This window comes from Monomorium pharaonis, chromosome 8 (assembly GCF_013373865.1).
Source record: "Monomorium pharaonis isolate MP-MQ-018 chromosome 8, ASM1337386v2, whole genome shotgun sequence".
NCBI classification, from domain to species: Eukaryota; Metazoa; Arthropoda; class Insecta; order Hymenoptera; family Formicidae; genus Monomorium; species Monomorium pharaonis.
Genome location: NC_050474.1, coordinates 721556 through 749130, shown reverse-complemented (window position 1 = coordinate 749130; position 27575 = coordinate 721556). Strand labels below are relative to the sequence as shown.

At 36.6% G+C, this 27575-nt stretch overlaps 2 protein-coding genes across 3 annotated transcripts in view; one reads left to right on the top strand and one right to left on the bottom strand.

Annotated features, from left to right (window-relative positions):
* LOC105839585 (apoptosis-resistant E3 ubiquitin protein ligase 1) overlaps positions 1–11960 on the bottom strand; it is a 66605-nt gene extending 54645 nt beyond the window's left edge. The window contains exon 1 of the mRNA XM_036290784.1: positions 11862–11960. Coding sequence (XP_036146677.1) covers positions 11862–11908 — 47 coding nt within the window. The 5' untranslated portion in view covers positions 11909–11960. The remainder of the gene's footprint in view (positions 1–11861) is intronic.
* LOC105837582 (agrin) overlaps positions 626–27575 on the top strand; it is a 35754-nt gene continuing 8804 nt past the window's right edge. Inside the window, exon 1 of one of the 2 annotated variants that reach the window (XM_012682477.3) lies at positions 626–1916. In XM_012682477.3, coding sequence (XP_012537931.1) covers positions 1862–1916 — 55 coding nt within the window. In that variant the 5' untranslated portion in view covers positions 626–1861. Of the gene's footprint in view, positions 1917–11978; positions 12067–27575 lie in introns of those variants that run through there. The other variant, XM_036290789.1, reaches the window with a different exon arrangement.

Here is a 27575-nt window from a genome sequence, read left to right as displayed (position 1 = left end):
ATTGCGATGCACAGGATGAGAATTTATAATAACATGCGAAAGCTTTGAAAGTTTTATTCCAATGTTATATTTAAATAAGATTTTAAAAGGTTAAATACCGTACTATTAAATTTCCAGCCATTTCAGCACGAGAAATGCAAAATCTAGCCACTTTGCATCAATTCCTTCCGGAATTTCTCTCCGGGAGAGAGAGAGAGAGAGAGAGAGAGAAAGCAAAAAGACAGATATACATGTCAATCGTGCAGCGGCGGATTCGTCATGCGCGTGAAACTGGCGTTCAGAATGTAAGTAGGAAAGGAGACTAATGTCGCTATCGTTAGCAAGAACATCCTCCGACATTTCTTGCGACAGTTCAATTAGAAAGTGTAGCCGCTATAATCGCGAGTGCGTGCGCGGCCCTTGCATCAGCGGCCCGGGGCGGATAGAGCGGCATCTCTTCTTTCTCCCGGGGAGTCATGAAAATGTCGTACTTTCAATTAATCAGCGCACCATGCTGACGCGCCCCCACGTTCACTCCTCGGTCTCACGTCTCACTCGACCTACTCCGCTGACGTTATCGCGCACGGTTTTCTCGGGAGCGCTCTCGCGGCTTCTTATCAGTTCTAATATCCATGCGACAGGCGTGCGACGTTCATCAAGAGACATCACATCTCTTCTGAATCCCTGAAAGTCGGACGTGACGAAACGAATATCGCGCGCGTCGTACGTGTAGGGTAAACGTCCCAGTGACTGGACATACATCTTCTATGTTTAAAGATTACAGTTAAATTCAAATATTATAATTTAAAAAAGCATTTAATGATTAATAATAATAAATTTTTGTGTAAGTGTTCGAATATAGGTACATGTCCGATCAGTGGAACGTTTACCTTACAATGTGTGCAGCGGTCAACAGATGTAAATCTCCTATTTTCTCGCTCGTCTTTTTGATCAGAGAATCGGACGTCGATATCGTGGGTGTATCTCCTACGCAAAAGACTTTTATTTCAGCTCTCTCGTGTCTCTGTACCTCCCTCTCCGTACCCGAATCCTCATTATCAGGCGCGATTTGTGTCAGGACCACGGGCGAGGTATCCTTGGCCTCTAATCCATCGGCCACGGCGAGTGGGACGAGATTCTCTCTCATGGAAGACGCCGGAAACTATCGAAGAAATTGATCATAGAAGAAGTGTGTGGCCGAGGAAGAGTGACAAAAAGAGTAGGAAGAGGGACGTCTCTCACGGTGGAGAAGGAAGAGCTGGCCTAGAAACACTGAGTGTCGATGTTCCTCGGCGATGCGTTTCGCGGCGATACGTCCAGAAGTGACGAGGAAAAAGGAAGAGACGGAGGAGAGGGACCCCGGGTAGGGTACGTTTCTTCCCCGCCTCTTGGGGGCGCGGGACAGAAGGGGGAGAGGGGACAATCGGGTGGTAGCCCTCCTCTCCTTTTGACGGTCGCCGTCGACGATGATGGTAATGGTAAATGGCCTATGGAGAGGCTCTCTATTCCGCGCCTCCACTGGAAACGGGAGCACGCCACGTGAAAGTAGGAAGGGGAGGCTATAGCCGGACCGACGTCGCTTCGCGCGCCTCAGTCGTTCGTAGACCTCGAAGGACGATAGAGGTCGAAGAGGGCACTTCCTCCTCTCCTGGCCTCGCGGAATCTTTCGGCACGCTCTTCCTCGAGTCTTCTCTCGGTCTTCTTATACTTCTTCCTCTTCTTCTTTTTCTTTTATCATTACTCTACTCCCGTAAGACCTCAGTGACGAGGGTCCCGGCAATAGGATAATCGTTCGCCAGAGCGATTTCAGGAGGAATTCGTCGCCCGTGCGAAGATATCGTTTTGTGAAGTCACACCGGCAACGTCGTGATATATTGGAAGAATGCGTCGTCAGCTTTCACTCATCCTCGGGATCGTCCTACTGGGCTGTCTTCAAGGTCGGTATTACTTTTGAGGATGTACCGAGTGAATGCTATACGGTCGGAATGTCCGCGTTCGAAAGCGAACGTGGGATGCTGAGTGTCACTGTGTTATTCTAAGTGTGCACTCGTCGCTTACTTAGGATTAAAAATAACAAGGACGAAACGATCACGGCGAATTAATTCTAAGGACAATTTGAATGCCCTGGTGTCATGCTATATACAGAAAGAATGATTTTGATTTAAGGTTGATTTAAGTTAACCTAAAAATTTTACGCTTAATACAAATCAGAAAATAATTTTGGATTATTAAAGAAATTATAGGATGCTCAAGTATAATTAATCTTGCAAAATAATTTAAAGTTTCTAGCAACTAAGCAGACTAATAATTATATTTTAATAATTGAGCAAAACTTATTTTTAGATCTATATCTAATTCATTTTTTAATTCTTTAATAAAACTGTTCTTTCCTTGTATATATTCCTTGAAATATAACATAATATTTTTAATAATTATATTCTAAATAGTTTTAATCAAATTGATATTGAATTGTGATATGCTGAATTTCATTTTTTATTCAAGAATTAATAAAATGATAGTGATAAACGATTCATATAATTTCTTTATAACGAGTTATCTTTCTTTTGTATCAATTTCTATTTCATTTACGATTTAAAGAAGGAAACGAAAAACTTTGTATATATTGTCATCGTTTTTTGCACTTAGTACTGTTACAATTATTTTATAATCCACTTGCTTTACGCATGAGTAACCAAGAAAGTTTTGATTTTATAATACCAACTAGAAGTTATCGAAATTTAAAAAACTGCAGGCTTCTTAGATTTATTTTTTTCTCGAATCAATGACAAAAAATTTCGTCGACCGTGGGTATTCGAATTTTTACTTTGAAACCAGTTGCAAAAAAACAATGAAAATTTTGACTTATTGACCTATATAGCAGAAATGATTCTTCTGCTACAGTTTTAGATAAATTTTTAAATTCAAATGAACTTTTGTACAAATATCTATTAGTATATATAAGTAGAAAATTTAATTTAATTCGTAATGATATTTTCTTATCAAATTTTATAAATAAGTATTACAAAACTTGATCTTGCATCAGAATAAAAAATAAACAGAAAATTGACTTGTAAACTAATAAGAAAATTAATTGTTCAAATTTTATTCAGATATTCTCAAACGAATAATAGAACAATCTAAAATTTAACAATTTTTGGCAATACTTTGAAACGTAACACATACATCGTTAAGAAGCCAACAAAACCAAATTTGCAACTATACAAATCCATTCGTTACTCCACGAAGAATGGTCAATCAAGAGTAAAATCCTCGTTAATGACCCGCCACAAATACTCAAGTAAAGGATACAACGTTAGAATTCATGCGGAACATTAAAATCGGATCGATACTGGAAGTAGTTCAAACCATAAAATATTAAAAGCGACTTTATGCACGACAGGCAAGAATCACTTAATTAGATTTGCATCATTTTTGAAATAATATTTTTATACGACGTACAATCATATATATTAGATCATTAGATTTTTCAATTTAACTTTATTTGTAAGTTAATTGAAATTTTTGAAGATAAAAATATTTGCACTATTATGAACTGGCAAACGCAAACGTGCGATTGATTATTATTTTCAATATATTTAACAATAGTTTAAAAGATAATTTCAAAGATAATTTCATTCTTTACTCCTCTCCAGTAAAAAAAATTGATCATTAAAACAATTTTGTTTTGTTTAACTAAAATTTGTTCATAAAATTATAAATTGGTCACAAAAACGTACATTCGTCAACGTGCAGTATTACTTTCAAAGAACGAACGGATTTAGAAGAAAGGAGTGCCTAAATTATTTGGCTGGAAATGTGTGATCGAGATGTGAAATTCAAATCTCCCGTTTATTCTGACATACACGGAAGTTACGGTCCATGAATATGGCTGTGATTAAGGAACCGTTTCTTCTTACGAGCCAACGTGTAGAAGCAACAAGTAAATTAACGACGGTGTCCACCGAAATCCATACACGTACGTACGTGCGTGCGTATTAATCAGGCACCTTTCCCTTTCCCTTTGCCACGATGGACGCGATAGAGGGATGCCCATTGAACCCGCCGTAGAGAGAGCCTAGCATCCAAAACCAAATGCGACGCTCTTTCAGGGGAGGAAAAAAGGAGAGAGAAAGAGGGAGAGAGAGAGAGAGTGCAGGAGGGGGCGAGGAGGAATTTTTCGTTTTAATCTCTCGCACGTTCGCATCCTCGTGTACGAGTCGACTCATGAGGCCGATCTCGTTCCTCTTCCTCTCGATTTACGTTCGTTGTATGGCCCTTTTGCGTGGCTCAGTGGCGTAACTCCATCGGCACTTTAAGATTTTTATTTGCTTTACACCGCAGCAAAAAAATACACGTAATTACGGTTAGTTGAACGTCGAACAAATTGGAAAATGCATACCGCAAATGAACGTAATCCGTAAGAAGAATCTCGTCTCGCTAGTAGCAATTCAAAGTAGTGTAGCTTCATCGATTGTGAAGTACTCACAGTATCGAAAGAGAGCACGCCGGTGCAAGGATGCATTAGGCACAACTTTAATTCTTTTCCACTTGATGAAAAATTCCTAATCAACCATTCTTTGGGAATTATCTTAATTCCGGAAGTCTACAGCGGTCGCTGGCATTTGCCGCTAAATGAGAACTGTTTATAACCATAAGATAAACTAACGTTGTCGAGGCTCCATCTCAATTTCTTCTCTCCGGCGTTATCTCCCTTTCTCTCTCTCTCTCTCTCTCTCTCTCTCTCTCTCTCTCTCTCTCTCTCTCTCTCTCTCTCCGGGGGAATGCACGCGGGGCGCAACCGGGAAATACGTGACGGGTCTCTTATGGTTTCGCAGTCGGAGTTCCGGGCGATGGTTACGCTACTGCGGGAAAGAGTGCATAAAGGGCCCCGCGTATAAGGTCGCTTCGGGTGTTCGGCCGGGCACATATAACGCGCCAAACGATGAGTTAGCCGGGCTGACGCGCCTAATTAAGTATGCTAATCGTCAGCTGAAACTCGTTGCTCGTACGAACGAGTCTGGAAATCCACGGGACGCGCAAAAGGACTCGCGCGCGTGAGAACCCGCGAGTAACGAGTAGACACACACCGCGCGTCGGTGCCCTTAACGATACAGCGAAAGCCTCCGGTATCTCTCCGGTCGTAACAAACTTCCGATCCACGGAAGTCTGTAATGATGCCCGGTGTGCATCGCGATTGCCGCCGAGAGACGGAAGGTATCCTCGTTCGAATTACCGCGACGATAATGGCATCGTCATCGAATAAGCTATCGAGCGTGTCGTATGATTCATCCTCTAATTAACTGATAATCGCCAGTAATTCATACTGTAATTAAACAGTCTAGAACGATCGATCGAACGATTCGCTTATCAATTGCGCCATTGAACTTTGCGTTGACTTTAATTGCTGCTAATTATCCTAATTTACACTAAAACAATATTATTTAGTTGCAATTAATTTGAAATATTAAACCTGACAATTTGATAAAATATGAACGACCCTTAATTTTCATTAAAATAGACAAATTTTATTGCGTATGATTCTGATTCTAGCAACACTGAGAAAAAATATGGTTGCATAAATTAAAAATTTGAATTCAATCAAATTTTCGCTCCTGTCAAAATCAAAATTTTTGTGGAAATTACCAGATTCCTAAATTAATTTTTGCATAAAATTAAAAATTGTATTATCAAGATACATCTTTCATTTTTTTGTCCTTAAATCCAATTTTGGGGACCCGCAAAAGAAATTATTTTATGGAATATCGATGAAAATTTTTATAATGTTGTGTCTTCTTTTCTATTTCGTAAGATTATTTTTAGAAGAAATAGAATACTGTCGTGTCATTGTCAATGCTGCTGTATACTAAAAACTTTATAGATTTAATCAGAAAATATTAAATCCTTATAAGAAACGTACAAACAAGTGTAAAATATTTGTATTAGTCAAATAAATTCACTAAAATTTTTAATTTTACTAAAATTTGCTTAACCAAATATATATATATAAATATAGAATATTTATAAATATAGGGAGGGGGGTAATATATAAATTTGAATCATTTAAATTTTATACTTATTAGAAAGATGCATTAGACAAATAATTTTTTATAGTTGACTACACTAATATTTTATCTCTACGCGATGACTAGCTTATTGCCGTTTTCACTCAATTGGAATCTCTTCGGGATTTTATGAAGAGATTGACACATTACCTCGATCATGCGCTTCTCTGTGATCGTTCCGCGTGTTTAACAAGAATGTCACATAAATTTAGAAGAATTTATTATAATTAATTTATACTGAAAAGAATCTAATAAAATGGGGTCGAAATGTTTATTACATATCATGTTAGAAATTATTAGTAATTTACGTAATTTGCGCGAATGATAATAATTGATACATTATTATACGAATTCTGCTCTTATTGGTATTGTATCATTATTTTTCTAGATTTAACTAAATAAAATTATTTTGTTAATTCAATCATAACTTTTTTCGTATGAGATATCGTAAAATAAGAACTACAATAAAAGGAAATCTCACCATTTTACAATACGTTTTTCTGCTCGCATTTGTTTTACGTATTACAAAATTATCTGGGTGTCGATCGATTGTTTTACGTGTAAAGATGATCAGAGAAAGAAAAGCTTTCAATTTGTATCGTGATGCTCGTGATGAATTACAAGTATCATTGAATTACTAGATAAATTTAGGCAAAATTATCTCTTCGTGATAATAATTCGCGATCGTGCACGATAAAGTATATACCTGTCATCATTTAAATTACGAGTTACAGTTATTTCTCACATTCTGCCAGATTGTGAGATAGTATTGTTCATTTCTATCCGCGAAGTGAGTTTCAAGTTCAACGACAGTGAAACCAGGCGAATTTCTTGCGGTAATAACGCGTGACATAAAACGTACATAAATTACGATAATCACCGACGAATTCATTGCGACCATTATATCTTCAGTGCCATCTCTGCTATGTGGCACGGGCAGTTTATTTTCCAATTACACAATACACGCTGGATTTTACTGGACATTTAATAGCCGATAATTTATTGCGATCAGCATAAGTGTCGGACCGTATATCTACGTGTTTCTCTTTTCTTACACGATCTGGCGCTATAAAACGGGATCGTTTCTTCCCTCTAATCACGCATCATCACGACGTAGCACGATCTTCACATCACGACGTCACAAATTTCATTAAGCCATCAATGACCATAAATCACGAGAGCGCGTACTCAAACGGGACGCAGGAACACACGTAAAGCAAGATTTATGGACCCTGATGTGAGAAATTGAAAGAGAGGGATCGAAAATATTTGTCGCGGATCGTGGGATTTTTACTTCCGGATATGCTTTCGCAAGAAACTCTCAGGATGAGGAATACCTACCGTGATTGGCGGTCTCTGAATGCTTAAGCTGCAAACGAGTTTCAACGCGGATATAAAGAATCCCTAACAATGCGTTCAACCGTTTCACTCGCTCGGCGAGATGCCTTCCCTACGTACGAAAAAGAGAGAGAGAGAGAGAGAGAGAGAGAGAAATCTCATTAAAAATTTTAATCCTATTTAATTACAATTACAATTAAATACAATTACATAATTTGCGTAATTTGCTCAATGGGATATTTTCAAAATTACTCTTTCCCACTCAGAATACCAGAATGACTCAGCGTTCACCTCTTAATTCTTCCATTTTTTCTCAATTATTCGCAAGAACGCGCGCATTATCTCTTTCGGAAGGCCTGATGAGATTTTAATTCTGCAACGAGAGCAGTTTCCCTTGTTCTTAGATCGCTTGTCGGTGCAATTTGTAGCGAGGCACGAGAGAAGCAGAAATAAAAGAGGAGGGAGACAAAGTTGCACGCGCGGGCCCACACACCTTGAAAATTGCAAACTATTTTCATCGTCCCGAGGCGGCCATTGTCTTAGCGTGAGTCACCTTTTCAAGTTTACGTATTATGTAGCAAAACTCGATCAAATTGAAACAAAAAAGAAAAACTGACCATAGTCGAGCTGATCCCGGCATGAATTCCTCAGTGAGTTTCTTTTTTTTTCTTTTTTTTCTTTTAAACATAATTTCCAAACAGATCAAATATTTCCTTTCCATCACCAGTTTTCACATGTCTTCTTTATCAAAATAAGTTTGGAATAAGACAGTTTTCTTGCATCATTTTCCACATTCTATTAATGAAAAAATGTTTCCTTGACTGTTAGTTTAGTTAGAAATTAAGTGTTGGCAATTTCCTGTAATTTCATGCGACGATCAGTAATATCGTGAAAGTTGTTTAACTTGACGTTTATTGACGGCGTTGCGTGCAGTCGCCGGTTTCTCATCATTTCTCATCGAACGACGGTATCTCCTCTCCTCTTTTTAAACTGCTTATACTACTGAGACTTATCTGCGTCAAATTATATTTTCACACTTTTCTAGTTTATTTAATGACTTTTATTCTGCAGTGTATGATAAATTCAATATTCAGTCAACGGTATTGAAAATTAATAGTATTGAAAAATAATAAATTTACATAATCGTGATATAATAAATAGTCATCGTTTTATTAAATACTGTTCAAGATTTATCACTGGACGAATCGAGTTGTGATTTTGTGCGTTAATCCGCGCAAAACGCTAACATTATTTAAATTTAAACAATTTAAAATACACTTACAAGTAATCGGTGCAAGAGCTGGAAATTGTACGATTTACGCAAAATTATTAGACGTCAAGATTCGCTTAGATCGACATGGGTTTTTCTTTCGCTTATATTTGATATTTTTATCGGTCGATTTACAATTAATATTATTTAAAGTAGACTTTCAATCGCGTATCATTTAATTTAATATTTTATTTAGAAATTTTATTAATTAGTCACAACTAATCTGAGAACGTAAAACGATAATCCGGGAGTAAATAACAATTTATTAAAAGAGGCGGGAATGCACCTGCTGTCCACTTAAATGTGTGGTCTTTTACGGATGGGCAAGCCTACCGATCGCATGATATCAAGGTGATTATATGGGCCGCGTTTTCGCGTTCCGCACGAGGGATCGGCCGTGACGGCTTCGTTCATAAAACCGACCTGATAATGAATTCATTACACGTTTGCGCTCAGGTGCACCGATAATTATGAACACAGTGACCACGGTTGCGTACGGTAAACTTGGGGACAACTACTAACGTGTGCCAATCAGCGCAAGAGTCCCGTAATTGCTAATTACACGACCCGACAGTCAGAGTAAACTATTTTCATGCTACTAAGTGCTGAAATTTATTGATATATCTGGATTTTATTATTCACAATTAGTAAGAGATTCGATACCGCAAAATCGCGGTCAGCCTCTCACGGTCGGCTACCTTCAACGTCTGAATGATCATTGATTATAAATTCATTTGGCGCAATTTTATTAACATTAAGAATATTAAGAAAACGAAAAAAGTGACAGCTCTTGTCTACATTTCGTATACTGTTTCGTATTTATGCGCTCGAAACACCCGTTAAATGATTTGCGTGTGACAGCGTGCCTCCCGATTGAATATCTAGTTAATCGCCGAATCAGAGGTGTAATTTGTATTATTAAGGTCAACGGTATATACTTAGTGCGGAGCTTCAGGCAGTTAGCTGTCTATAATATTGAATGAATGGTTTGTTAGTACCTTTTCAACAGCAAAATGTTTATACATATTCTTTTGGCAGATTATAGCGACATAATTTAATACATCAAGTCATTAATTTTTTGTGCCTTGACCACCTTATCTGACACTTCATAGCTCGCTTTTTATTAATTTCAATAAGGTTTAATATAAATAGCAAATGTTTCGGTCGATAATTTATAATATTCATTAAACGTATTATATATGTTCGAATGCTTCAGGCATGAGTCTGAGCGATACGTGTCACACGTTCTAGCTGAAAGTCGTAATCCCAGCGAAGAGCAAGAGCAAGAGTTGAGTGGACTGTTAAGTGAACGTCCGTAAAGATTCGTGAATGTGTGTTATGTTAAGTGGTAAAAGGCGTTTTAGTTATACGCCAGAGTAGAGTCGGGAGCACGCACTGGAGATGCTATCGAAACGGTTTCCTTGTCGTGTCGGTGCTATTTGTGCACGCGGGCAACTCGTAGAGAATGTAAATTATTCATTAAACGACGCGTACATCGCGGTTACGTTTCTCGTTTATTGTCGATTTTTATTTTACCTTATGTACAACTACGTTGCCATTAAAACATTCAACGATATTGGTTACTTCGCGAAAAATCCCATCAAGGATGTTCGGTTCTTATAAATCTTGTCATTATACATATTTCATAATAATTTAATAAATGTTCCCTAAATATAAATCAGTGAAATGTTACTAATTTGCAAGGCTACATTTATAACTGTGATCATCGGTGACTATTCGTTACTTTCTTTCAGCTGTTGTACTCTCGCTGACCGAATTCAATGTACTATCACTGAAAAATAATAACATTGATATAGTTATAAGCATACCCCTGAAATTAGGCTGTCATTTAGTGAATAATACATTGATTTTGATTTAGAAAGTATGTTATTATCATTCTTTATTTCATTAATTTATTGGCAAACTGGGTCGGGTATCATTCTATAGCAATTAGAAACTTAACTTGTCCAGAGATTAGATTAACTCTGTTTGTAGGTCATATCTAATCGTATATTTTCATCGATCATTTTTTAGAATAGGAATGTATATAATCATTTCCTTCAGAGAGACGACAATACGTCTTTCTGCTGTATTCAACGGATCAGTATAGTAGGGGCTTTTTAAATCGAACCAACAGTGACAAAGTCATCTCACGTACCTTTTATTTTTATATACATTATTATAAATGGTACGTATCCGACAAATAGTTACATTTTAATTAAAAAATGATTTAAATACCTCAAACACACTCGATACCGTTATTTCTTCGAATTATTCATAGCAGTACAATAATATTACGGGAAAACATTTCTAATATAACTTACGTATCTGATAGTATGATAGACATGGACTACTTAATGAAGTTGAAGGAAACCCGTTTTGCACGAGAAGTGATGCAGAGTCTCTGTGTTATTATATTACAGTCGTAAATTGCGCGTGACGTGAAATTTTTATAATAGAAATGGAGATTCTCTCGTCTCGAGCATGACTCTCGCATTATTGAGATTAAAGCAAATCAACCGCCGAAAAGTGATTGAATTTGAATTGTAAATACGAGCATACCGTAAAGATATGTATAATGTCCAACAAACGTTGCGCGCTGTATAATACAAAATCGATTTTATGAGTTCTGAATATATTTTTCAATCGCTAGAAGTCAGCTCTATTAATTACAGAAGTGTGATATTTATCACTCGCAATCGAGAAAAAAGACTAAAGAAGTGAGAATATAATTGATCAATTTATTAAATAATTTATAAAGAATTCATTAGTCATACTATCCAAGAATTCTCTAATAATATAATTGAGTCATCATTATACTAAAAGATATAATTACAGAGACTAAATCGTTGTAAATATCGGTTAAAATGTCGAACTATTTGTATTAACCTGTTAACAGGACAACCTGTTCAACTTGTTTTCTGTCTCTCTTTCTTTTGGTTCATTAATAACCCCAGTATGATGTTGAACATCAGTGTATCGGATAAAAGATGACGATCTATCTCGCATTTATAATCTATTCTACTTTCTTTGGCAAATTTTCGTGATTGATCGATTTCATGAGAGTATATAAAGTATAATTAATGATTGAATAGTTTCGTCTATTAATTAGATAATGATATTTTGATCTAACTTTGGAATACGATACTTTGTCTCCGATAAAAAGTTATATAATTAAAAAACAATTACGTTTATTTTACAATTAATCTTACCTCGCATCGTATCGTCGACTTACTATCGACATATGGTCATTAGGCATCGAGCCAAGTAACGAATCAGAGGATTGGCTCTTTCAATCAGATTGGCAGTCTCGAGTCAGGTTTTAAACACCGTTATTGTGGTCGATTCATCTTACGTCGATGCTTGACTTACTTTGATGACCTGGAGACCCAGTGAATGTGTTCCCGTGAATATCAAGTAAGTGTAGCGTGCAAGAACCATAGGATATGATCTATAACAACAATATTTTGTATGCGATTAGCGCAACTTTCGAACATTATTGCACGTGTTACATGTAATAACAAGCGCACTTCAAGCGGACAATTATAATTCTGCAATCTAGTATCCCACACGTTCTACTTATTTGCATATAAATCGCATAATAAAATTTGATAAATTGTAACTAACACCTAAGATAATAAAAATTAAACATAAAAAATAAACTACATTATATACCAGATGTTTCATAACATGTAGAGATAAGTTTTAAAAATCAATACACAAAATTAATCCAAAAAGTTACATTTTAGGTCAACATTTTAAAATTATTTAAATATTGCAACAAGCAAAAATGTCAAACATTTATAACTTTTATCGGTAAATTTTATAATTTTAGAAGATAAATATTATTTTCTAATTATATTATTTGCTCAAAACGTTTATCTTCAGTTTGTAAATAAGGTATTATTTTTTATACATTATAGAATACCGCTAATTGATTTGCCCAAGTTCAGTGAAATTTTAAATAAATAATTTAGTTAAGAGAATAATATTCATCTAATAAAATTTACTAATAAGAATTATAAATGTCTGGTATTTTTCACCAATATAATAATCGCAATATAAGAGTTGCACGTCTGCTATCTGTGTTAAAGATTCAGATTCAAATCAACCATTCAGAACAATATCGGATTTTTAATTGATAATCATCGTTTGAAAGGTAATGGCAAGTCATTTTTACTAAGCAGTCAGCCATGTAACATGCAAAAATATGCATCAAATAAAGATCATGATTTTTAGTCCTGAAAAATCAATTTCAAAGAAAGATGCGTTTTTGCTGTTAAAATAAAATTATTTATACTTCGATATTTGAGACGAATTGACCTAAAATGTATATTAATTTTTGGTGTTATTTGTGTGGTGTCATAAATTTATTTATAAAATTATATCTACATATTATGAAACATCTTGTATACAAACTCATATGTTTTCGAACAATCTGCAGACATAAAATTTTCAAATAAAACTTGAATGTCTTTACTTGGAAACAGTTTATTTTATATTTTATTTCGTATTATTGAAGAAATCTGCGTTAATCTGAAACACAAATTTTTCATATCACACGTTATCATTGCAATATATGGACAAATAATTCTAAGTGCAATATTTAAAATATGAGATTGCAATAATTTGCATTTTATCGCAAAAGCTTTCATATCCAAATATTTGCATCTTTCTCTCTTGCAAATTCCATACATTTGCTTTGATGGACATCAAAGGATTCAGCACTCAACGGCAGCATTCTGTGTTAGTGAATTATTTTACTCTAATAACATTCAAGTTTCTTCATACTTTTGCGCGAATTTCGCGATTTGATCTTGTAACTTTATGACGCTGCATCAGATTCAAAATACTTTATACATAAACGCAATAGCAATCCATGGTACAATTCAAATTACAGTACTTTAAAATAATTCCGCGCAAAATTTACATTTTAGAAGTATATTCGTATACATCCTATTTCCTTTTTCGCTCTTCGCATTTTTAAATATTTTTTCCAAGAGTATAAAGATACTTGATGTATTTGTGATCAAACAAATTGCATATCAACAATTTTAATAATAATCAAGATATTGGATTATTGTTTTTCACTTACGTCTGATCATTTAAGGACGTTTTAGTTATACAATACTAGCTAAAAATTATTAAAACTTGAAAACTGCAAATTTCTTAGACTTATGTATTTTTTGGTCCTAATTAATGAGAAAAATTTTTGGTCACAATATTCAAATTTTGATTCTGAAATCAGAACTTGCAAAAAAACAAAACAATGAAAAACTTGATTTTATAGTTTCTTATTTCGCAAAAAAGGATCACATTTTGCTGCATTTTTATAAATAATTTTTATATAAGTAAATAAATTTAAAAAAAATTTTGCACAAATTATTTAAGTTTTATTAATATGTGTAAAAATGTCATTTCATTTGAAATATTACTTCCTATTGTAATTACAAATTTGTTATAAAATGCAATTTTACATAAAAATCAAGGCCAAACAAAATTAAATAACTTTCAAATAAATAAGAGAATTGTGTTCAAACTTTACATAAATACTGAAACGTAATTATAGATCTATATAAAATCTATATAAAATACAAATTTTATATTTTTGCTATTAATACTTTGAGATATGACATACATTCTTCTCAGATCTGCGATCAAAAAGTTTTAATGGCGAGCAAATTGAATATTTTAATTAAATAATTATTCACGTATATGTAATTTCGATGATATTTTTTGCAATATTATATCTTGAGATTGCTTGTCAGAAAATGCAGAAACGAAACAGATTGCTCGAGAAATCGTGCGGAAATGAGAAAGTTGACGGGAAGATTCTTAGGAAGAGAAAAGACTGATTAATCATGAATCTCGCGTAATAAGCTATTAGATTCCTGTAGTTCGCGCGGACGACTGTGAGATAGTTTCCTCAGACTAATGAAGCTGCACAATCGTTCCTCCGTAGTCGGAAGACGATTGAAACCCTGACCTAGACTTAAGTAGGTATGGAGGTAAGGTCGAGGTCACTTTCATGTTTCCTCGCGGCGAGGGTACGAAAGTTATCGCGATTAGATTTACCTCTGTCTGTCAAATCAAACGACTCGAGTGCTTTCACTCGAGTTGCATTGACGATCACTGTCATCAAGACACAAACTGACAAAACGATAATCGAAAGATTTCAAAAAGTAACTGCGTTTCGACTCTTTAATCTCTTTTCAAATCGATCAAATTAACGAAGTAGTTAATAAGTCCTGAGAAAGGAGGCTGATCGGCGATCGCGAGAATAAAATCATCAACGACTTTCACTTCGGTCCCATTCCGCGGTCATTGATGAAACGTCACGTTGCACGATTGAAGATCGCTGCTGTGAGTCACGGTGAAGCAAGAAGGTCGAGGTTAACGTCGAGATATATTCTTTGTAAATCATTAAACGCATTAAACACCGACTATCCTTTCGCAACAATCAATGGCAGGCTACTAATTAAGGGTCGAGGTCATTATTGCGAGTCTCATTGCTGTTGAATAAGAGTGATTTTACCTTTACGTCACGGGTGACTATCTAAACGATAGAATATGCCAAGTTTTCGTATTTACCACGTAAGAAAGAAAATTAATTAAGTAATCCTTCGCGGATTAACTTATTTTTCACTATTTAATCAAATTAATTGGGTCACTGATAAACAATTGTTCTGTCCGAATTTGAGATAGAATCAGCAAAAGATGAAGAAAACTCGTCTGGGTCAATATAATTCAAGTTGGTCTGTGGATGATTAATAATGATGTTAGAAAATTTGTAGCGGTTTTATTAAAAGTTTATTTATAAGAAATGAATGATGAAAGCAAAAGCAGCGTATTATCGCATAAATTAATGGATCATTAAATAGTTTAAAAAATAAATAGAGTAATAGAGCAAAACTACAGCTAGCTGCGTTCAACATCTATAACTGATATGATAGTTTAACAAAAAAGCTTTGAAAGTAATGAATGAATGGCTGAAGAGCAACTAATTTTTTCTACAATAAAAATGGCTAATGTAACAAGTTTTCTTCATTACAGCAGCAAAAATATGCGCCATCCACAACTAGTATGTTATGTTAAAAAGTTTAATCTGTATATTAGATTGATTTGCTGTGCTATCATAACAAACATGATTTATTATAATCGCTAATTTTATTCAGTTGTAAAACTTTGCTACTTTAACTTATAGAAAATTGACTGTATTAAATGCTACAGATCTGCTAAATCGGTAAAGTTCTTAGTTGTTTTGTTTAATAAATCTTTTTTTTCCGTGAATAATATTATTTTAATCTAACTGAAGAATTAAATGCCGTTAGTATAAAACAAAGAAAAAACATAAAATTCTCATACAATTTGTTATTTATTGTGTATAGACTGATGCCGCAACAAATTAATCTTATCTAAGGATTTACGATACGCAATAGAGATATACACGCAAATCCGCATTCCGATTCGCCTTCTCCTTCTTCTCCGTGATATATTTAGATTTTCTTTGCGTCAAATTAGAATTGTGATCTCATTAAGAATTCGTGGTGAAAGGTTCGAAAGAATCCGCAAGAAAGCTTGTTAAATACTTCTTCTTTGTACATCGTAACGTTACACGCTACTACCACCATTGTATTCCCGTTATTCAAATTCGTTCGAGGAATGTCGGAGTCAGCGTGTCATTTACCAGAATAGTTCTTCCAAGCGATGTTCCTCCGCCGCTGGTGAAATGAAAACATAATTCATCCTGCTAAACGCATCGTCGTAGATGCCACGTTTCGAACTCGGTCGGGGGTACGCGATTTAACGTGCACTTTGTTGCGTCCGTGATGATTTTTGCCGCTGTCACCGACCGGTAAACTAATCCACGCTGAATACTTCCGGAGTAGCGCGAGATTACCTTCTTCGCGCGGAGTGCGCGCGCAAAAAACCCGCGCGCGAAAACCCTCGGCGCGGCCCTTCCTCCGTAGCGTGTATAACGCAGCGTGAAGTACACCTTCGTGCAGGATAGCGATAAATTTAGTCGGCCGTATACCGTTGAAGATATATATCGTTTCGTGTTAAACGCCTGAGGTCATAATCCCTCCGTCGCCGATGAAAGTGTACGAGAGCCGCGAGGGATTCAATTGCGTTGTCAAACCCCGCGGCTAGATTATGAAAATCGAAATCCGTATACCGTTTACTAGCGCAGTACATGCGTATATTTGCTGGTGTTTGGGTATTCCGTTAATTAATTTACTTCCAGCTCTTTTAAGAGAAGAATCGTATCTAAAATGTAATTATTTTTAAGACTTTCAGAATTGTTGTATACAAATGTAAGATAAAAATATCAAAATTTCATATCAAGAGCAATATGACGAATATAAAAAGTAAAATATCTCCCTTTTTTGGTTAAAATTTAAGGGGAATAGAGAGGTTTAAAAAGGCGAAAATCTTGCAAACTTTGAATCGTTAATGTAGGCATATGACTAAATTAAATACGAAAATTCTTTTGTCACGAAATTCTTATTTATATTACTTATTACAAAACTATTTTTAAAGTTACAAAATATTAACAGATATGCTGTTACAACTTGATTCATTGCGCGATGTAAGTCGCGAGGTTTTGTAGATATTGCGGGTGATCAAAATTTACCAATTGTCTATTCCAAACCTTACTTCTCTTCTTCTCACATCTTAAACTGTCTTCTTTAAAAAATAAAAATGGTGCATATATAAAATAAAATTATATTTTAAATTTCTGATACAAGTTATTAGATCAAATTAAATAAACGGCAACTTTCATTGGTCTTTGCTGATACATACGTATCACACACGAGCAATTTAATAATACGAGAATTATTTTATACTATGTTAAGATGATAACAAGCTGTGAATTAAAACGCGTGCTATTTGAGTTTACTATCACGTTAAACGCGACAGTAAATAAGCGTCGTGTGTAATTATCTTTTGAATGATGGTAAATATCTAAAGACATTATGTCGTTATCATTTTACTGACATCTTCACTCGGCAAACAAGAAGCTGAGAAGCGTCATCTGGCTCGCGGCATGCGATGTTACGCGTACACAGGATATAGAACTGAACAGAAATTTTGTGTCAACCGCTGAAATAATTGCATGGAAAAAAAATTTTATTTGAAACAAGAATTTTACTGGTCTTTAACAGATCTAAGTAGAATTCTATACACACAGACAGTCAATTTTCTATGTTAGGAAAGTATAGCAAAATTTTACAATTGAATAAAAAAATCAATGATTATAATTACATCTGTCATTGGCAGCACGGCAAACTCGTTATTTTTTTCGTGCTTTTCACGCAATCTTCTAGAAGTTGTCTAATACGCACAGAATCACAGCAAAAAAATCTATCGCTTTCGGGGATTGTGATTACGGAGTACTTACACGATTACCAAAATTAAAATCATCCCTGTTAACGTATCGAGCGACATAATCGGATGCGACTGAACGCGATGCGAGGCAGTGAACAATCGTGACGGAACTGCATCCGCGCGGTGGGCGGTCGCGCGCGCGGAAAAAAAAGGCGCGAATGTGCGTACCGCAATTTTAACACCGACGAGGATAAAAAGAGAGCCAGTTACTGCCACGTATATGGACAGGAGAGGAAGTAGCGCGACACGTCACCGTCGATGCGTTCTCCTCGCCGTCGTTGTTGTCGTACCAGCGGCCGGTCGAAGGTTTCTTCGATCTAACGGATTGGAATCGCTCGTGTGCACGCGCACGCACGCGCTCACGTGTGGAGGATCGTTCAGCGCGAGCTGCCGATCCGGAGGCAGTTTTTCGTCCCAGTACTCCACTTACAACTTAAACCTCGTCCACTTAAATTGAGACTCGCCGCCGCCGCTGCTGCTGCTCGTCGTGCTTGATGACCGACGACGGCACACATATCGGCGCGGTTCTTGTGCGGCGATCCGCGCATGCAGCGTACGCAGGGCCACGCGCGTCCCTACGTGTGTACAGAAGGACAGCCGGGAATAGGGCACGTAAGTGGAACGTGAGTGGTTCTCGAAAGCGCGCGCGCGCCGCGAAAAGGGGGTCATTTGGCTAATTCGCGTAATTAACGGACCCTCCCTCTTACTCTACCTACTTATTTATTATGCCTCCGCACGCCCAGCCTCTCCGCCCTTATTTGCGCCTTTCAGCTTTTCATAAAACGACACAAGCCTAATTGGCTTCGAACCGAACGTCTAGCGTTGAGGCCTCACTCGAACCGGAAATCATTTACCGCGGGAAAACTGACGGGGCACGTGACTGACTGATTGACTGACTGACTGACTGACTGACTGACGATGCAACGCGATGCAAAAAGACTGCTTCTCTTTTATTTATTCATCACCGTGAACACTGGAGCCTGCTTGTAAATAAATTACACGCAGAGAGTCCAATACGTCGAAAACTCAGTGGATTTAACATTCTAAAGTTTCCGTCCCGGAGATCAAATTCGATAAAGAATTCCGCGCGATACTCCAACCATCTGTTTCCCTGGAATTCCGGATTTCTTTGGATACGGATCAGGTCACGCTTGATCGACAGACGACGAGCCGTGAATATCAGACGTAATTAGCAAGAACACGACGGGAATTTAACGTCGCTTGACGGTTTATTTTAGACGCAAATTGCAATGCATTGAAGCATTTTATCTACAAATTATCAATGCTCAATATCCCTGAGCTTTTTTGTTGTGATGTACTTTCGAGACAGCGATACATAAGTTTTCGCGCATTCGTACTGTAGATCTGTTAGACGATAGAATGTCTTGTCGACGTCGGATATCAATGTCACGCGCGTACATTTCCAATAGCAACATTTACAACACCTATAAATCGGCGAAATAAAAATCGATATGCATAACAAATTTATAGCCATGACTTGTGTTTAAAGATATTTTGCTGTACTAAATTAGATGAAAATTATTAAAATTAAAAAAACTATAATTCTCTTTACTTCACTTATATAGAGAAGGTTAAAATCCAAAAGCCGAATTAGGTGACTAAAACCTGTATTCATAATTGATTCTTCCCAGACAGCACAACGTTCAAAATCGGGACATAAAACACCTTAATGTTATCCTTAAGATTTTAGTCATGTTTTAGTCGATTTCTAAAGGATGTCATTAAGACTTCTTACAACCTGATTTGGACATTGTGCTGTTTGCGTTATTTTAAGACGATTTAGCCTATAATTGCTACAACATAAATGATTAAATCTTGCTGCAATTTTAGATATATAATTTTTGAATAATTAAGTGAGTTTAAATGTTCGAATCGTTGCACGACTATTTATCAGAGTTTTATCAGTATAAAAAATATTAACGGTAAACAGAGAAAAGTGACGTGACGTTGTATATCCTTAATCTGCCGTTACTCTTATTTCATTATTCGTTCATTTTCTCGAATAAATTCATTTTTCAATTAGCGTACCTAAATGGTCCTCATTAATACATTCACGATCAATCCAACGAATTAATCGACAGATAATGTAATTATACGATGTGTCCGTGCTCAAGTATATTCGAGTTACACGTGAATATCGCGTCTTCTTATTTTACGATGTTTCTCTTTCCGATGTCGCGCACATAGAAATGGGGAATACATAGTCGTGGGAAATAGATCGTATAGGGTGCCCGTTTCTTTATTCTCGCACGCGAGTATCCAGTCGGCCGTATCCCGCGATTTAATTAGTTTTTTGTCACGCGTTGAAATGCGATATCGGCTTGTATACAGTTATAAGAGATCGCGGCGAACCGGTACCGCGTGTTCGCTGCCAATCGATGTGTATTCGTAACTTCTACTTCGACCTCGAAAATCCTGTTGGTCAAATAGCCGCGGCATTTTTTCAACTCGCCGCAAATTGCATTGTCATCTTATGATATAACGTTATATTTTCTCTCTCTCTCTCTCTCTCTCTCTCTCTCTCTCTCTCTCTCTCTCTCTCTCTCTCTCTCTCTCTCTCTCTCTCTCTCTCTCTCTCTCTCTCTCGTTGACTTCATAATTAAGATCGATGATATCGATATCGAATGAGTGTACAATGACAAATGTCTGCAATGAGAATAAATTCTTGCATTCCCTTTGCATGTAACAAGATCAATATTAATTTCATAAGTAAAATTAAATTATTTGTTAATATATTTATGGTTAATAATTAAATTTACTAGTAACTAGATTCATGTGTTTCCCTTTGTAAGTGAAATCGTGAAGTAATAATTAAGCTTGAAGTTTAATTGAATTATATCCTGCAAAGGAACGATTCTGCTATAGTTGCAATTTATAGTTGCAAATAAAATCCTCACACTGAGAAAAATTTTTTGTATTAGCAACAAGACGTTTGATTGATGTATGAGTAATATACATAATAAGATAATATTGTTATGTTAATTAAAAATTTGCTTGTCTATTCAAAATATTTTATAAGATGACAAATTTTCTTTTTAAAATGACCAAATTTTGTTAAGATGGCAGAAACTTTTTAATTAACAAAACGATTTAATTATTTGTTTATAAGTCAACTAACATCTAATTTTCCAATACAAAAAATTTCTCTGAGTACACAATATTTTATCGAAGATCACTGTTCTTATTTACTTGTAGTGAATCGTGTACTCGTATTGACTAGTACCTTAAGCTTTCTACGCTTTTCATCAACCTAGGAGCAACGCGGTTCTCGTCACGTGCCGCAAAGTCGATAAATCATGTAAGTGCTGCCGCATGCCATCGTTCATCGTCATTTCAAACGATCTAGCTTTAAGCTTCCTTACGACCAATTCTACGGTGCGCACACGAGAGGGGAAAGAGAGAAAGAGAGAAAGAGATAAAACGGATACTATGAGGAAACCGAGATCGTTTCGCCGAGATATTATTAGAGAAATGCTGATAAAAAATCAAGCATCCCTTGAAGATGACGTATACGAGAGCTTGATCTTACGATCAATGACACTGTTTCTGTTGATCAGGTTTAATCACGGATACATAAAACAGATCATACGGAGAACATTTTATAGATTTCTAAATATATAAATCAAATTTATTTCTTGCACTAGATCTAGATCAGTGTCTTTGACATTTCGTTGAATCTCGAGATGTATTATTAAAGTTTTAAACGAAAGATGTGTATTATGTTCTCATTTGAACGTTGTTAAAGTGTTGGTCCTCGATTCCTCGGCACGTTTATCAAAAAGGAGATAAAGTAATTTTGTTTGATAATTACATCGTTCTTCGTGTACATACCACCACTGTGCGGAGAGACAAGACGAGGCGAGGCAAGGCTTCGTTAATGCACACCGTGCGGACGTGTTACGGGACAATGCTATGAGGAAGACGAGATCGTTTCGCAGCGATAAAGAGGCAGCGGCAGCGCCGACCGACCGGGCCAGGGTGATCGGCCAACCCAATGTGTTTGCCGCTGAGCGCATGGAATAGTCTGAGCCATGAGCACGAGCTCCCGCGATTTTGACGCTATCAATTGCAAATGATTTATGTGACGCTCTCGGACCCGGAACGGACGGTTATTGGCGTCTCGAGAGCACGTAATTACGCTAGGACATACCGAAAGATCGGTTTCATAGGCGGGAGCGCGACAATCTGTAAGTACTTTTAAATCGATTTTAAAGTAAATGTCGTAGTAACCGAACATGTAACGATACGGAGCCAAGGTTGTTGAACTTTCATAAAAATTTACAATACAAAGTAATTAACTAAAATATAAAATACGTGTGAAATATTATTATTTTACAAAAATATGACAAATTTCGATTATTTTAAAATTAATCAAAATTTATGAATCAATATCCGGATAATTAAAAATACTTTTTTTTATATTGTTTATAAAATAAATACAAAAATTGATATCTTAATAAATACATAATGTTTCTTAGAAAGGTTTAGTATCAATATTAAAAAGTTTAATATCAAATTAAAATCAAAATATAAATTTAGTCTTCTAATAAACTCTTTTTTTTTTAATAATGTAATTCTTATAATATAAATTATATTTTTATGATATTTAAAATGATCTACCTTATAAATATCTTCAAGTACTTAAAAAAAGATTACAATCGAATCTAAAAAATAATTAATAATAATGTTTCTGTATAATTATCCGGATATGAGAATATTTTATCACTAGGACATTTACCTGTAATTAGATGTAATTAATATTATAGAGCTCTCATTGCCGACAAAATCAAATGGAATTAAAAGTTTCAATTAACGAAACCGAACGAGTTCCAGATAACTATTAAAAATTAATAATTGAAAATGTAATTTGACAAATCCGAAATAATAAGGATACCTACATTTACCAGAAACTCCTGTTTACACACTCTTCGTGCCAATATTTATGCAACCGCACGCGTTATCATAACTAATGTTATGCAAACCGGTTATAATGACTGATATACTATCGTGAGGACGCACTATCGAATCATCATGCGATCGTTGAGTTATCCGCGAAGATCACTATCGTTACAAGAGTCTATAAATAAAATCGTTAAAGATTGATGTGAAAATTAATCGTACTACTCGATGCTGTAAAGGAGCGATTAATTATATATTTTATCTTTAAATACTAATACCAGGTTTAAAGAAATCAATAAATCAGGTTATCAAAAATAAACTAGTAATAAAATATATAAAGTGTAAGGTAATGGTTCTATTATGGGTCATTAAAAGTGATTTTTATTAATTCGTTTAAATTTAACAATTAAATTTAAAAAGATTTTCAATGTTAATGTGTTGTATGTATAATTAATAAACATTATATGTATATAATTTTAATTTCAAAGAAAAAATATTATATATATATATATATTCAATAAACCGTTTAAATTTTATAAAAGTGTTAAAAAATGTTTTATAAAAATTTTATAAAAGTGTTAAAGAATGTTTATACATAGATGTCAATTTTAAATCGTATAATTAAATGTGTCTTAATACAATGTACTAAGCATTTATCATAATTTTAAGGAAATATTAAATAATAGATTATTAAAGACATTTTTGCTTGTTTTAAATATCAGCAATGATTGAGAATGTAATTTCATATTACAATAATTATATAGTCAATCAAATAAGTCAAATAATATTTAAAAGATTTTAAATAATTGTATTAATATATGTGTATTCGTAAAACATTTAATTTTTCAACGATTCACTTGATTCACAATTAAGAATCGATCTGTAATTTGGATCATCATCTCATATAAAATAAAAACATCGATATCGGATCGGTATGTTGCATAGTTGAATTGAACGGATTTATAGGCTTTGTCTAGACAATGCACTTTGTCATTTCATCGATCAATGTAATAGCACGTGAAAAGCCTATGGATATCAGCGTTTCGAATTGTATTCAACGCGGCAATAGTGCCGGGCAACTGAATATAATTTATACTCGCGGGCTGTGTCGGTTCTGATCCTCACGTGCAAAGAGTGACCACGAGGAGCGGCTTATTTCGCCGAGGGGAACTTTCTCGCACCGCGCAGTAACAGAAATTGCAAGCTAACGAGCTGAGCGCTTCGAGTGAACAGCGCAATGTTAAGAATTGCTTAACAAGATAGCGTAGTGATAATTTCGACGGTGATGCGCATCGATGTCGGAAGGGAGTGTTTAACCGGACGATTATCTTGTCACAACGGTGATTCAATAATCGTAAAGTCTCGATGAGTTTCCGTTGGGGAAGAGACGAAGAAGAGAACGCTTTTCATTTTTTCTCTGATGACAGATTTGACTTTTTCACGAGAAATAACTCCGCCACGGGGGTAACGGCACGCCCGGTAACGCTGTGCCGTTAAAAACTGTAAAATCTATTTAGCCGGCCGACCGGCCGGTTGGCAGGTCGCCGCCGTAAGGCGTGAGTGCTTCCTCTCTAATTTGTCACGCATCCTAACGAGTATTCCGTCCCCGCGCACCGAGGGATACTCGAGGATCCGCGAGAGAAAGCCGGCTTACTACATAACTCCGGCACGAGCCCGATTCACGCACATCTAACACACGCTCGAACATCGCGTATGTCACATATAATACGATCCCAGAGGTACGAAAGGGTTAATTTCGAACACGATGTCGGGAGCAGCACGTCCGACCAGTTGACCTTAAATTTCTTCTCGCCAAAGACGGTTCGCGCAGAAAGAAGGGACAAAGGACGACGTTGGGCATTAATCGTTTTATTTACAAGCTATTTTTGAGCGACTCGTACACGAAGTAATATATATGCAATTCCTGTAATGAAATTGTTTTCCGGTTCGTTAAACCGATCTTTAATTCGGCCGTTATCGATCTCAACGTTACCGTGCTAGAGCGACTCCGTCGCGTTTGTGCCTTCCACGGGTTCTCATTTCGAGGACAAAAATTCGAAGAGCAGCATCCACCCGACCGCTGGTGCATCCTTGCCTGGTTCACCGACCTGCATATGCCTTTCTTTCTCTCTCTCTCTCTCTCTCTCTCTCTCTCTCTCTCTCTCTCTCTCTCTCTCTCTCTCTCTCTCTCTCTCTCTCTCTCTCTCTCTCGTCTCTATCCTCCTCCTCCTCTTTCTCTTCTCTTTCCTTCTCTGTCCGGGCGCATTCATTGTGCACTGTACTGCATGCATGCACGCGCGCGACCCGCAGTTTCTACGGTCCTATAATTCGATCTGCATTGTTCACCAATCGCCGATCGCCGCTTATTCAGACGTCGGTTGCTTATTGGCATAATTGATTCATTTAATCACGTCGGGAGGGAGAGACGGATAACCACTTGTCTAGTCTCGTCTGCGAACGGACGCCGATTGAATTCTTCAGCGCGAAAAGATCACGTCGTTCACGCAAATACGATCCGCGACTGTTTAATTGGATACACTTTTCTTTCCACTTTTTTTTCAGTTATATTCAATTGGCTTCTGTATTTTTTCGTTTGTGTCTGGAAAATTGTGGTTTCAGATTGATTCACGCTTAATTAATTGATTGATATGAAGAAAAATAAGTTATCCTAATAAGCATTTTATAAAATGATAATTAATTGGAACGATATCCCTGTATATTTTTCAGTTTCATGCACAAGTGCCAGTCGACATTGTTACAGTAATCAATTAGCACCGAATTGATACGTTCAACAACGAGTGCTAGTATGCAAAATTTAATTACAATTACTGCTAGTAGAGATTGCTTACTTTGAATAATTATTTTGAATAATTGTTCAAGTAATTTAAATAATATTAATTGTCTGTAAAAAAAGTTTGCAATGCCTATCTGATAATATAATTACTGTGAAAAAAAAGAATAAATACTTGTGTAAATTACATGAACGATTAGATTTTTTCTCTCAAGGTTCAAACTATTAAAAAATACGTAAGAAATTAACTTTTTAAAAAACAAAATATCCCTTAAAAATAATTATCATTTCGCATCAAGGACTGTTACGTAAAAGTGCATGTGGAACGTAACGTCGTTTTAACATCTCGCGATGGAAATCGATTTCTTTTTAATTATTATTCTATCTCGCGTAGTATAGTGAAAATGATAAAGGGCGAGCGCGGCGCATCAAGTGACGCAACTAAAAAGGCGAATGATCGATAGGTAGAGCAGGTTACAGGGCAGCGTGATGCTATCGATTCCGTCGACGTACAATTGAAAGAACATCTGTAAATACGTAGAGTAACTTTCGCTCTTGGAGATATTTTTCAGGAATCAATTCCCTCCCTCTCTTCCCCTTTCCTGTCACTTGCGATGAAGTCAATTTAGATATCGCGACGCTCGAGACGTTGATATATATGGTGGCGCGAGTCATTAAGCTCGGTGCCGGGCCGATCGATAAATTGTAATCAACGTAATTATACAGTTGCTCGTAAACAGGCCTTACGCCTGTCCGCGTGACGTGCGGTGTGCGTGGCCTGATGCGTGTCCTAATTTCCCATGCACGGAACGCAGCGCAAAAAAGAATCCTGTTTCGGCCAGTTATTGAAGCGACGCTTTAATCGAAGGAGGTCGAAAACGACGGCGCGGCGGAGAGAAGCCGTCATAAAAGCCGTTCGGCGGGAGGGAATGCCGGTTTCGGTAAATTCGGCGCAAACACTTATTTAAGTGGGCAAGATCGGGGCAGCTGGCTCCCTCGATCGCTGATTACATTGCAATTTGCGAGATTAATAAATAATGCGTTAAATCCGCCGCGCCTTTTATCGGAGGATCGTAATAAAGCGCGCCTGCCTGATATATTTCCCCGATATACACGACAAAACCGCCGCGCCCTCGGACGCCCGATACATCCCTAACTGTAAAGTTCGATTTTATAATTTGTTATATATTATGCGATCCGGTATGAAACGAGTGCCGTAAATCCCGTGTGCTGTTGACCCGGCGCTCGCTGGACCGAGACCGGCGGCGGCGGCGGCCCGGACCTGCACACGGCCAGATATCTGCCTTGGACGGTCAACCGGAAGTAATTAAGGTTTCGACAGAGTATCTTGCGGATAAACGCTACAGCCAAAAAAGAGTGACCATGAGAGAGACCTCTTCGTCGGGAAATTACGTTACGTCTGTCTCTCTTTCTCTCTCTCGCTCGCGCGCGCGCGATGTTTCTCTCGTCGCATGGTCTTAAATATCACTTCAACGCGACCTACCCTGCCCATGCAGAATACCCTATTAACGATTTAATATTACAACATCGCGAAGAACGATGTTCCACAGTGACGTACAGCAGTCTTTATCTTCTCGTAAAAACCCGCGACATCGCGCGCGGCAACGTTATCCGGCTTTCGATATTTCCGCGTGACCTGGACCGCCTTTACACGACTCCCGCCATTGCCTTTACGACGTCTAGCCATAAAGCTTATTCACGACGATCGAGAGGCGCGCGTATCACGTAGCAAGAAGATGGGATTTTACGCGCGCATCCGCGTGCGATAAATATCCTCTCCGCCCCCCCTTCGAGATCGGTTTAA